Genomic DNA, 12,832 nt, shown 5'->3' with positions numbered 1-12,832 from the left:
TTGAGTATATCACGATATACTTTGCTAAAATATCTAATGCAATCATTAAAGTGAAAGCTTTCCTTTTCATTTAAGAAACGTTAGCTTCTTTGAGAATGAAGCGTATGCTTAAATATTTCCTTTAAATACCAGGGACTAGGTGATAGAGATAATAATAAATATTAAATTGTTTCTTTAAATAAATTTACTTGTGAATATAAAAAATTTAAATTATCATTTTCTAAATTTTATACTGACTATTTATAGCATGTAACAACATCACTACATTTAAGTTAGGTCTTTCTTCTTCTTTTTTTTTTGGTTTTTTTGGTTTTCTGAGACGAGGTCTCACTGGCCTCTTGAACTTGTGGTGATCCTCCCATCCCAGCATCCAGAGTGCTGGGATTACAGGTGTGCACAACATGCCTAGCTAGTTCTAAGTTAAGTCTTTTATGTTTCATTACATATCTATGTTTAAAAATATATACAAAGAAATTGGTAAAACATAAGCAAATCTACTATTATGATGAAATCATCTCTAGCTTTCAAGTATCTTGACCATCCGTGCTCCATCACCACAAGCCTTTTTCCTCATGCTCTTTCAGGTTTCAGTATGGTTTAGTGCAGCCAGCTTTGGTGGTGCATCACTGCAATCCTAGCATTTAGCAGGCTGAGACAAGAGGATTACTATGAGTCTGAAGTCAGCTTAAACTATACAGCAATACCCTATCTCAAAAAAGTTTAATGACAACACAACTAAGGTACTACTGGCCAACTGATTTTCGTATCTGAAAAGAAAATGAAACTGGGATGTCTGAAGTGAGGGGAGTATTTGAAGGGGTTAGTGGCAATGTGTCTTTAATAAATTTTTAAAAAAATTTACTGCTTATTGCTAATTTCCCCACATTCATTTATAGACAATATACAAATAGGTATTTGTAGAACACATATATGAATATTTGATGGAATTCATTTTTGCATATTTCTTTTCTGAAATATTCACCACATTCACAAATAACAATGTATCATTTGTGGTTTTTGTGGTAGTACTGGGGAAACATTTTACCACTGTACTACACAGTCCTCAAACACATCCCCCATCCTTAAACAGGTCATTTTATATTGATTCTTTGTTCCCTGCATCGTAACATGTTTACATGTTTTAACATATATACAATCTCCATAGTTCATGTGCCCAGTACTTTTTCTGAGGATCTCTCAATTGTTAAGGCTTTTAGGTTATATCCAGATTTTTGCTACTGTTTATAATCAATCAAGAACATCTTGGTGTAAAATTTTTTTTTCCATTGAATTATTTGTAGGAGTGAGGATCCTGGGTAAAAGGCAGGGAACCATCCAAAGTGGGATACCCTTAACAATGAATGAGGGCAGTTAGGACAAGACTGAGACTGCCCTGGCAAAATGAGATTTAGGAACATTTTGGTGGTACTTTGAAAGTGTCACTACTTTTATCTTGTCACACTTTCAAATTAGTAATAAAATTGGCTAACTTGGAGCCAGGGATTTAGCTCGGTGGTGCTGTCGCCTGCCTCGCAAGCACAAGGTCCTGAGTTTGATCCCGGGTACCAAAAATAAATAAATAAAATCTGCTAACTTATTGAATATTTGCTGTGTGATATGTTAAGTAACTCAGTCCTAACTACAACCACATAAGGTAGATAAAATTGTCACCTCCATTTTGCAGATGTGGAAAGTGAAATCAGAAATGTTAAGTAAACTGCTCAAGTTCATTCAGGTAGTAAACAAAGCTAGGATATGAACATTAGCAGTAAGACTCCTGGAGGAATTCTTACACTACCCACCCGAGAGATGAAACTATCATTCTCAATGTTATATAGACAGTATACTAGTACATCATTTTCACCTCAACAGCATTACACTGGGCATTAATTATATTTTTAAACAAGATCTCTTTAAATTTATTTTTCACATTTTATTAATAACATTTTTTGTGTGCCAGGAACATTGCAGGCATTTTATAAAAATGTACTCAGTTCTCATAATAATCTTGATTAGAAATTTTTTTCCTTTGGTACTGGGGATCAAACTCAGGACCTTGCACTTACAAGGCAGGTGTGGTGCCACTGAGCTAAATCCCCAGCCCAGTATTAATCCTATTTTATAGTTGAAGAATATAGACACAGAGGTAAAGAACTTGCTAAGTTCACAAAAATGGTAGAAAAGTGGCAGAACTATGATTCAATCCGGTTCCTGCTCTTAAGAAAATCTTGACTTACCAGGAAATTGCTGTTTTTCTGAGAGTAAAACTGTTCAAAGATACAGAATTAAAAAGTCAACTAAGGCTGTTAACCAGACTCCCATTTTAACCAAAAAATTGAAAACTTTTATAAGATATTAGTAGAATATTTAGTAACACCACATGAAGGCTTGGCATTCTGCACTCATGAAGACAGAAACTTCTGCCAGGTGTGGTGGCATATGACTTCAGTCTCAGCACTCTGGGAAGCTAATGTATGAGGACTGCAAGCTCCAGCCCAGCCTGGGCAATTCAGTCCCTGTCTCAGAAAATGTCTGGGAATGTAGCTCAGTGTGAAGGCCCCCGTTCAGTTCTCAGCATGGGGTTAGGGTGCCTACTCCACACGACTCCCAATGTTCAGTCCCTACCGCTCAGAATTCTGATGTCATTCCTTTAGCAAGCACAACTTCACTGGTAGGCAGATATCCAGTAAAGGTCTCCCTCCTACAATGCTGACAGTCAACACAATGCAACATAATGTAAAAAAAATCTCCACACTGGGAGTCAAGTCCTAGTCTCAGCTCTTCAACTGTACCAGCTAAACTTTTCTGGATTTTGTCTTTCTTAGAAGTTGTTGGGAGCAAAAGCAAATTTTAACAAAAATATATTGCTTTAAGTTGAGATGATAGGATTCCTAACTTCTCTTTGCTGAACCTAAATGTACTCACTTATTTTGCTAGGAATTCCTTATTTATTGGTGCCCCCCCAACAATAAGACAGGAAACTGATCATTCTTTTTCTTATCAGTTTCACCAACGAGGATCCATACCGAAGACATCAATTTCCATGTTACAACTAGTGTTTCCAGAAAGACTGGCGGTTCTAACCTTTTACTGGTGAGAAATTACACTGGCATCTCCTTATAACATTGTCTATAGAGGGAGATTTCATAAAACAGATTTATCCTTAAGAGTGACAGCCTCACGATAAGAGGTATGAATGAAATTGTTGTCTTTTTTGTACTCTCATGGGAATTTTAATTGGAGAATTTCTAAATGCTCTGATGAAGCTTTCAGAGACACACCATTATATTGTGTATGCTTACATAAATTTACCTGTCTCTTAATGTTAACTCCTGCCCAACCTTACCCCAGAAGGATAACGAGGCCCAAACCTTTAGGTCTTGCCAACTGCATCGACTTGACAAATTCTCCACAATAAGTCTGTACTCTGTGCGGGTAGGAGGGCCATATTTATCTCGCCCACTTCTTCTATAACCATATCCACCTTTGGAAGGTCCAAATACATAAGATTAGGTTAGTGGAGGAAAAAGAAAAGGTAACACAATACATACTCCTATTAAAATATATTCTTTACTTCCCACCCCAAACAACAGCACATGTATTTTAACTCTAATCCCACCCTTAATTTTAAATTAGATTTTTATAAAAAGCTATTAAACATGAAAAATTTAACTTATAAAGTTGTAAGTATGTAGTCATTAATATTTATAATTAACATGCATAAATTTTAAAATATTAAATTTAACAATTTAGAAATAAGTAACCAAATTACTAATCAGTTCCTGTTGTTACTCACAGTGATTAAAGTTTTTGTGAAAATTTTGTATGAAAAAAGATTTTCAGGCACCTATTTCAGTTTAATCTCATCTGTGTCTAACCCTCAGGATCCTCACCACCCAGGTCTAATGGGGAAAGGTTGCGGTCGTCACATGGCTTCCTGTTTTTGGTCAGCCAAGGGCCATACAGGTTTCAAAGAGCCACGCATGGAAAGGTAACTCAAGGCCAGCAAATGGAACAGGCAGTCATCTTAGCCTCAAAGGAGTCTTTTAATTAAAACACTGAGGTCTTTGTTAAATCTATGTTAAACAATTGTGTTACAGAGAAAAAAAAAATAACACAAACACACATCATTAAACATTATTTATAAAGTATTAAAACAAGCAATTTGTCATTAATTAAATACTATCAAAGACATTTATTTGCAATTCTAATTTTAAAATATACAAAATTTATAGAACAAATAAATAGCTTTAACATCAATACATTTAAATGCAATATTAATTACTTTAAAAATTAACATTTAATAACAAAGGCATGTCATCGATACATATATGCCCTTCAAATGCTTACTGCGTCCAGAACCGTAACTGCCGTCTCTTCGTGGGCCGCGGGCATGCTCAACAATTACTCGCTCACCACAAAGGTCTTTGCCATTCAGTTCATAAACAGCATCATCTGCATCACGCAGATCATCAAACTCCACAAAACCATACCTAGAAAAAAGCAAACAAAATCCCAGTTGGCATCAGTTTGACATATGGCTTTACTAACATTCAAGAGAAAGCAATGAGGTTCATGCTTAGCAAAGGTTAGGTGGGTTTTGCAAACTAAGGGTCACTTTTCTCCTCTTAGTTGAAATCATTGTGCTTTTTGTGCCAACGGGCACTATAAGAGGTAGGAAGACTTCTCAAGGTAGACCCCTATCTTTCTAGAGGGGAGCTGTCTAAATACACAGATAACATATAGACAACACTTTGTTTCTCCAGGTAGACGGAGGCAACAGCAAAGACCTCCAAGGTATGCTTGGGTCAAGGTATCAAAATATATCACTTCATAAGTTGAACGTTTGCTCCTAAAACATCACATGAAAACATCTTTTTCTTTTGAAGCTTTATGAGTTGTCTTAGAAACAATTAGATCTATAGTCAGGCACTGTTGTAACTGTCAAATCATATTTGAATAACACAGCAGGAAAAATCACAGTATCTTAAACTTCTACTGCGAAGGAAAAAAAAATATATATAAAGTTCCTGTTCCTCTGCCTGAATGAATTAATCACAAATGAATTAACTGCTCTAAAAATCAGTAAAAAAAAAATTTTGGAGCTATTTACTTCCCTGTGAAATCCCAATTTGTTTTCATGACATTTTAGATAAGCTGGTATTCTCTAAAATCTATATACAACTGTTTACATCAAACTGCTAGGAATTTCCCAGCAAAGGGATATGGTGGTTTAATACAAAGTGGAAAGAAAACCAACCCCCCCAAATCCTATTAATGCCCACCGAAGAGTACAATTTGTAAAGCACAAAATTTGCAAAATACTTATAAGCAAGGTTAAATAAACACCCCGTAAACTATGTTATCAATAAACATTTATTTAGTTTGGTCTAACATAAGTCTAGCTCTGTTGATATTTAAAAACCAAAATCCACCTGATCCTACGAGCAACTTCTTTAGACTCTAACAATGCCGTGTACGTGGCAAACACCGACTAGTGCTTCTCTGCATTTCAACACTGACACTAGAAACGGGCATCCAGTCTGCTACTAACAAAGAACAATTCCCATTTGTAATGTTGCACTTAATAACTCCGTAAGTGAGAGAACCTAGAGTTGCTGAAATTCTCTTTTACTAAAAGAGTTCTTTTCATACAAGAGTCTCTCAAGGTGGCAACTTGCTATGTTGCAGGGTGTAGGCCAGTTTTGGAGGGTTCTTTATGCTGAAATGTCTGAGTAACATTTAAACTATTAGTTACTGAATCTCAACTCTATTAAAACACAAACACACACACCCAGTTATCTAATAGGAATTGTTTGCAGAAACACAATTTAGAAGCCACCAGTCCAATTTATGGGATATGAAGACTTTAAAATGTGGGTTTCATGCTTCCACAAGCTACAACTGCTTAGTAGCTTAGTAAGAATGACTTTTTTCTTTCTTTCTTTCTTTCTTTTTTTTTTGGTACCGGGGATCGAACCTGGGTCCTTGCGCTGGAGAGGCAGGCGCCAGAACCATTGAGTTAAATCCCCGGCCCAAGAATGACTTTTAATATGCTGTTATATTTGACAAGGCAGTAAAGCCTCTCCAAATCACTGACTTACTATGTTCAAAAGTGCTTTACAGTCACTAAAAATTTATAATAGGTAATATTCTGTAGCTGCTTTTTCCTTTCCTAGGTAGAATGGGTCACCAGGAAAACCACAGTATTATTTTCATAGATAAAAGTTTTAACAAAGCAAATAAAAAAACAAAATCTACTTTGCTTTGGTTTCCCTAAAATTATTTTATGACTTAACAGATCTAAGCCATGAGCAAGTAGGGAGGAGTAGTGAGAACACAGGACATGGGCATAGTAAAATGCGCTTCCTTTCCTAAGAAGGTACCCACTGGTGTGGTACCACTCAATGCCCAGATTTCAACTCTGACTCCTGAGGATTAAACACATGCATCCCAGGAAAATCCAAACTATTTTCTTTTCAAATTTAGGTTACAATCCCCTAGGGGTCAGAAAATTTTAGGCCCTAAGCTCTGCAGGGTAACTGCAGCGGAAGGCCAGCTGTTTTGGATACCAAACGGTGCTTCTGTCAGTCCCATGTGGGAATGTGTTCTCCCAGTCTCAGAAACCATCATCCTTCAAGGATTACACGCAGAACTCACTCTGACCTTTCAGGAAAGTAAGCACAATCTGTTTAGTGGAGGCAAAATTATTTAAAACTAAAAATCAATAGACCCATCTTTCTATAAACTGAGTGAGGCTGAAGGTATAGCTTGCCAATAAAACTCTTCCCTGAGTTGGAGGGACACTTTGTGATGTTACAGGAAAACGACCCTTACAGTCATTAAGATATACAATATACATCTTAAAACTTCCAACAAGTGGGTCACTTAGTGGCCATAATGCAGGGATACGGAGAGATTCAAGACACGTATTAAAACAGCTGGAGTTGGGGCCGGGGTTTTAGCTCAGTGGTTCCACTGCCAGCCTTGCAAGCGCAAGGTCCTGTTTGATCCCCGCTACCTGCCCCCAAAAACTGACTTAAGATCCAATTTATTTCACAAAATGAATTTTAACTACTCCTCTATAATCCACAAAATCTACTTGGAGCATTTTAATGTCAAAGTCCAGTCCAAGGATCAAATCAGGCATCTGACTGTCACTTCTTTCTGCCACTGGCATGCTGGATGGGTCTGAAGATTACAACAAAAACCTTTCTCATTCAGCAAATCATACCTGACAAGAACTCCTGTTCTGAGAGTAAAATACTACAGTGTTGTGTAGCTGCTTCTACCAAATTACTGTTTATTTAGATCTGCTTTCCCTGAACTAGTACAGTGAATGGTTCCCCCAAATAAGGCAGGAAGATTATACATAACAGTAAAATGTTATATGGCTTTAAGTAATCTTTTATATTAATTACTGTATTTAATATTCACAGCACTCAAGAGCCAGATAGTATTATTCCTGTTTCACAGATGAGGAAACTTAGGCACAAAGTCACATAACTTCACTTTGAAAACTAGGAGAGTTGGCATTCAAAGCCTGTGGTCTGACTCCACAGTCAAAACCGTAAGACTGGAGCAGCAAGCACTGGCCTGGGCTTTAGTTCTGGTTCTGTTAGAAGCTAACACTGAGCAGTGTATTTTAATTGTTTCATTTCTTTGGGTTTTAGTTTATCTGTCAAGTGAGAGAACTACACTACCTATTTGTGAAGTTTATCCAAACACCAAAAGCATGAGATAAATATCACATTTTTATTCCTTTTGCTTAAGTATGGATAATTTAAACTGTAAAAATTGTCAGGACCAAGATGGTAGTTCCAGAGGTTCATAAAAGCAACAGATGGACGGGATAAATTTAATTTTTATTATCTAAAATACTTTTAAAACTCTGGGTTTCAATATTCACTTTATTTAAATATTTTATTTAACTTTCTGTGAGTTAAATTTTAGTGCCTTCAAAGTCTTTTTGGTAACTAATATTAGTGAATCTTAAAATTAACCTAAACATTCTTTTTGTGCTTTGCAGCAAATAATATGAAGTTAACCTTTTCTATAAGTACTCTCCTTAGAATATTTTGTCAAAACAGGGAAGTGTGGATGCATACAAACTATTATATGTCTGCCTGTGCGTCTATGTTACATATAACAGCTCTCTAGTGAAACCTGTGAATAAACCTCACGAAACATAACCCAACAGATAAATGCCTCTAACCCTAACAGCAGACACTGTTCCTTTTCTGCTCTCTTATGTATGAACAAAGAATGCCTTTCAATGATTCCAGAGTAAAAATGAAGAAGATTCAGGAATCAAAGAGAATGAATCTAAACACAATTTTAGAGCCTTTATACAGCAGAAACTAATAAAGACACAAACAGCCCTCTAACATGCTTCGCCTTTCTCTCAGATGCCATGCCTTTTACTCTTCCTTCCCATACTATGTGCAAAAATAGAAAATGAGGCCTTACTATTAAATGCACAAAAGTTTTCAATTAAAAGAAAAAACTGAGTGTGTAGTGGCTCATGGCTATAATCCCGATACTTGGGAGGCTGAGGCCAGAGGATCACCATGGGTTCAAGGCCAGCCTGGGCTACATAGTGAGTTCAAGTCCAGCCTAAACCACATAGTCAGATCCTGTCTTAAAAACAAAACACCAAAACAAACAAACAAACCCAGAAAATAATCTTTCAACATTTCTCTGATACTGTCTACTCACAAACTGTTTTTCTCTGGTCACGTTCTATTCGGACAAACTGAGTCAAAGGAATGAGGCTAGAAAGAGGCACTTGCTGTCACTCTACACTTAAAAGTGAACACTACTACTGATGACAGGTACTGGATGCCACAAAGCAAGCTGCGCTGAGTACCTGGGCTGTTTTAAAATATCATATATTCTTATCTCCGCGTAATGCTCTAGTCTAGCCACAGCTAACACACTGCTCAAGTATCAGTCAGGACTCTGCAACGGTCCAACTAGAATGACAGGTTTTCAAACTAAGGTACTCTCAAGACTTCAATTTTAGAAATGTTACCAGACTCCTCATCCAAGAATCATTACCCAACTTGTGTTGTTGCCAAATAGGCTTTCCCTGATCCTAATGCCTGATACCAATGAGACCAAACACTGCTCTAGGCCTGTGTGTTCTACAGAAGAGCATGCAGTTTATCACACCCTCAGGCCATCTATCTCCCAAATATCTCCAATGAACAAAGAAAGTAAAGAATAGGTCCACCTTAGAAATGATGAGCAGGGCTTGCTCAGAAGACGGGCCAGCCAATGACTGCCTGAGCACGGTGTGACTAAGGGGGTGCTAGACATGGGAACCCGCTGGGGAGTGGTGATGAAGAGCAGGGAAAGCAAGCCTCCATGCGTGTGACCGCGGTCACCCACCAACACTGCTTACCGAGGGGCATGCCTTGGATATTCTCTCTATAAGAAAAATGTGCCCCTTTCCACGGTGGATCTCTGCTCACCTTTGTCCTAAAACTGTGCCACATGCTTTTCTTTGTATGTGGACATCACAGTCCTCAGCCAACCATCAGCAGGATGTGAGTTTTGTTTTCCCAATGTGGTGAGAGCCATTCCCACATTCACTCATTTTCCTGGTAAGAACCGAACCTCTCCATGGCTGGTCAGGATTAGGGATGTTGCTGTAGCCAAGGAAAAATTTTCATCTGTTGAAGTTAACCCATGGGGTGGCTTGAACCCTCAATCTAGAGCCAGTAGCACTGTATTTTAAGGGCAAAGCCCTTAAATCTACCCTGAAAGAAATGGCATTCAGTGAACAGGAATCAAACAGCTTTCTTTCAAAGCACTCAATGTTGATCCTATGCTTTAGCCAACTTGGTCTTATTGAGGTGAAAAAAGGACACATTGATAGTACAGTAATAAACAGTATTTCTTGCTGTCTGCATAAAGCACTTGGAAATCTGTAGAACAAAAAACAGTTCTGCAACCAACTCTAGAGCTCAGAAGAGGCCAACTCAAGAGAAAAACTTGTATATGAGACAGTGTAACTGCCTGGATCACAAAGGTATGCAACATTCCAGGGAACGAGCAGTTGGGCCCTCACAGCAGAATTAACCAGTGCCACATTTACATCTTGGGATCGATGATCATGGTTGCAGTAAGATTTGCCTGGTAACAGAGGGTGTTTATAACCACAAGTGGAAGCTGCTACCATGAATAGTTTTCTAAGATCCTTTGCTATCCTGAGACAGAAGGAGGCTGCTCTGGGTTTTCTGGCCTCCCTTTCTGTAAACTCCGGAGAGGGAGCGCCTTCAAGGCCACCCGCAGAAGGTGGATGACTTACCCGTGCTCACTGAGTGGTAGAGCTGGGGTGCGACTTCAGGGCTCACCATTACCCAGTCTGGGGCTCTTTTCACGTCGGCAAACTGGCAGTTCCTGCACACCAAGAGCTCTATGATTAGAGCTGGTGTGGATTCCTGGTCTGCAAACGGTTGGCCACAGCTCAGTCTGCACTTGATCTTTCCTCACCTTCAAAGAAGAAAACCTACCTCATGATTTCTCTCTTCCAGATCCCAATGTCTAATTCATTCCCAACAACCTTGTAATTAATCACTTTTGACTACTCGTCTTGGGTTACTCATTGGGCTTACTGCCAAGTTCTATAGTTTTCTCATTTTGCTGGGCCCTCAGGATTGTCACTACCTGTTCAATCTATTTACATATTTTAGTCTGTTTATTTTTACTCAATCTGTCTCTTTACACAGGGAAAGCCAGCTGTGAAATCTTTCTTTTGTATAAAGTCTATGATGCCTAAATACCTTCACTAAACTCTGAACAACTTGACTCAACAAATTGAATCATCTCAATATTGTTCTTTATGCTTGAGAATTACCTCTTTTATGAAGCCTTAGAAACCTGTCTTTGCATCTTCTTTAGTATTTTTATTCATTTCTTTTTTCTGGTTCCGGGCATCAAACTCAGAACCTTGTGCTTGCCAGGCAGGTGGTGCCACTGAGCTATATCCCCCGGGCTATTCAATTCATTTTTTTTTTTTTTTTTGGTACCGGGGATTGAACTCAGGTCTTTGCGCCAAACCGCTTAGCTAAATCCCCAGCTTCAATTTTTAATATACACAGCTGTATGTTTATGGTTTTTCCAAATCTTGTGCTTTTTTTTCTTTGTCTTCTCATTTGATTATGGGCTCTTTAATAATTATAAAGGCCAGTGCCTGCCTGTTGGGTATTTAACATAGTACCCAGCACAGAGTAAATCAGCCATATTTTATTTATTCATTATAACAAATATGAACAATGTACTATTATTCTCATTTTACAGTGAGAAAACTGAGGCTTTGAGAAATTAAGCAACTTGCTCAATGTCAAGGAGCTTACAAGCTGTGGAGCTGTATTTTAATTCAGGTCTGTGATTTTAAAATCCCAAGTCTAAACCACAAAATCCCCAATTCCTTTTAAAAGCAGAGGGCTTCATCTCATACTTTTGAGTATAATCTTTTTCATTTAACAAATTCTGCTGCTTGAATGATAATCTAACTCAAATAAGCCAGGTGAGAGCAGAGTTTTTAAATTTTGTTTTGAGACAGGGTCTCCTATGTCGACTAAGTTGGTCTCAAACTCATGAGCTCAAGTGATCCTCCCTCTTTCGCCTGCCAAATACCTGGCCTATGAACATGCCCAACTTCTGTAGTAGGTTTTTGGATACAGCAGGGTGAAGTTTCCAGAGAAAAAAGAAATTGATCTTGGGGCAGGGTGAAGCACCTCTAAGCTGGGGGTATGTGACAACAGGTTACTTTCACTCGTCTTTTGGTTCCCATTAGCCAGTGTCAGCCATCTGGTCCTTCCGAAAACATGTGTGGGTTCAGAACATAACAGACTAGAAGAATAGAGGAAAAATAAGATTATTCTGTGCAATCCCCATTCTGGAGGTCCCACATCAACCCCTGGAGTCTGTCTTTGGTTCTAAGGCTCAGCAAAAATTAGACCAGCACAGAGTCAGTCAATAGTTATACCTAGCTATGGTGGATTGGAATAGACATTGCCAATATTACATACTCAAGGATGCATTTAATTAATTTGCAAGGAATGGTGACCGAGACCAAAATGTTTATAATCATGGATGATGGGAAAAAATGGGCCAGAAATCTAATACTATATTTCCAACTACAAAGGTTACTACTAGCAACAGCAACCAGGTGATTTGTTTTAGTTGATTCCAAACTACTATTAACACACTCTAGCCCAACAGAAGTCTTCTTAAAACTTTTTAATAATAACTATACTTATTTTTAAATGCCTTTCTAGATCATGTGCTTTATATACATTGTATCATTTAATTTTCACAACTCAAGTTTATTCTTTTCTCTTAGATGAAGAAACTAAGGCTTGAAGCAATTTGGTAACATGACAATGTTCCTCAAACACCCTGGGATTCTTTAAACCCAGATACTAACCTAAAACCCACATTCCACCATCATGTTGCGCTGCCCCTCTATATCAACAGAAAGAAGAGGTCCGTAAGATCAATTTGAGAACATGAGCTCTGGGAGGAGAAAAAAATTGGATTCATCAAGTTAAGTGCTGCAGTGTGGAAGACAAATACCCACATGCCTAACTGCAGATTATGAAGAATAAGAAGTGGCAAACAAATGTCATTTCTGTACCTGAAGTATGCAAATACTAGTAAGTTGTGTGCATTCATTCTCTACTAAGCTATCAACGGACCAAAGTTATCAATTAACTATTGCTGGGTGTTGTAATGCATGCCTAAATCCCAGAACCTGGGAGACTGAGGCAGGAGGATCACTACAAGTCCAGAGCCAGCCTGGGCCACATAGTGAGTTCAA

The 12,832-nt window shown here is 38.1% G+C and overlaps 1 protein-coding gene and 1 long non-coding RNA gene across 6 annotated transcripts in view; one reads left to right on the top strand and one right to left on the bottom strand.

The window, feature by feature from the left end:
* The window catches only part of LOC104867564, a 22,200-nt gene extending 18,090 nt beyond the window's left edge, over nucleotides 1-4,110 (top strand). For all 5 annotated transcript variants that reach the window (XR_781818.3, XR_004518664.1, XR_781813.3 and 2 more), the window contains 2 exons: nucleotides 3,005-3,093; nucleotides 3,885-4,110. This is a non-coding gene — a long non-coding RNA (uncharacterized LOC104867564). The remainder of the gene's footprint in view (nucleotides 1-3,004; nucleotides 3,094-3,884) is intronic.
* Srsf4 (serine and arginine rich splicing factor 4) overlaps nucleotides 1-12,832 on the bottom strand; it is an 18,615-nt gene extending 5,783 nt beyond the window's left edge. Inside the window, 7 exon segments of the mRNA XM_033767819.1 lie at nucleotides 3,372-3,484; nucleotides 4,351-4,493; nucleotides 9,477-9,538; nucleotides 9,540-9,578; nucleotides 9,581-10,500; nucleotides 11,647-11,862; nucleotides 12,440-12,832. Of these exon segments, the coding sequence (XP_033623710.1) occupies nucleotides 3,372-3,484; nucleotides 4,351-4,493; nucleotides 9,477-9,538; nucleotides 9,540-9,578; nucleotides 9,581-9,601 (378 nt within the window). The 5' untranslated portion in view covers nucleotides 9,602-10,500; nucleotides 11,647-11,862; nucleotides 12,440-12,832.

This window comes from Fukomys damarensis, unplaced genomic scaffold, assembly GCF_012274545.1.
Source record: "Fukomys damarensis isolate Sample0158 unplaced genomic scaffold, DMR_v1.0_HiC HiC_scaffold_23, whole genome shotgun sequence".
Lineage (NCBI taxonomy): Eukaryota > Metazoa > Chordata > Mammalia > Rodentia > Bathyergidae > Fukomys > Fukomys damarensis.
The sequence above is the reverse complement of the archived record's forward strand: the minus strand, read 5'-3'. Positions and strand labels throughout refer to the sequence as shown.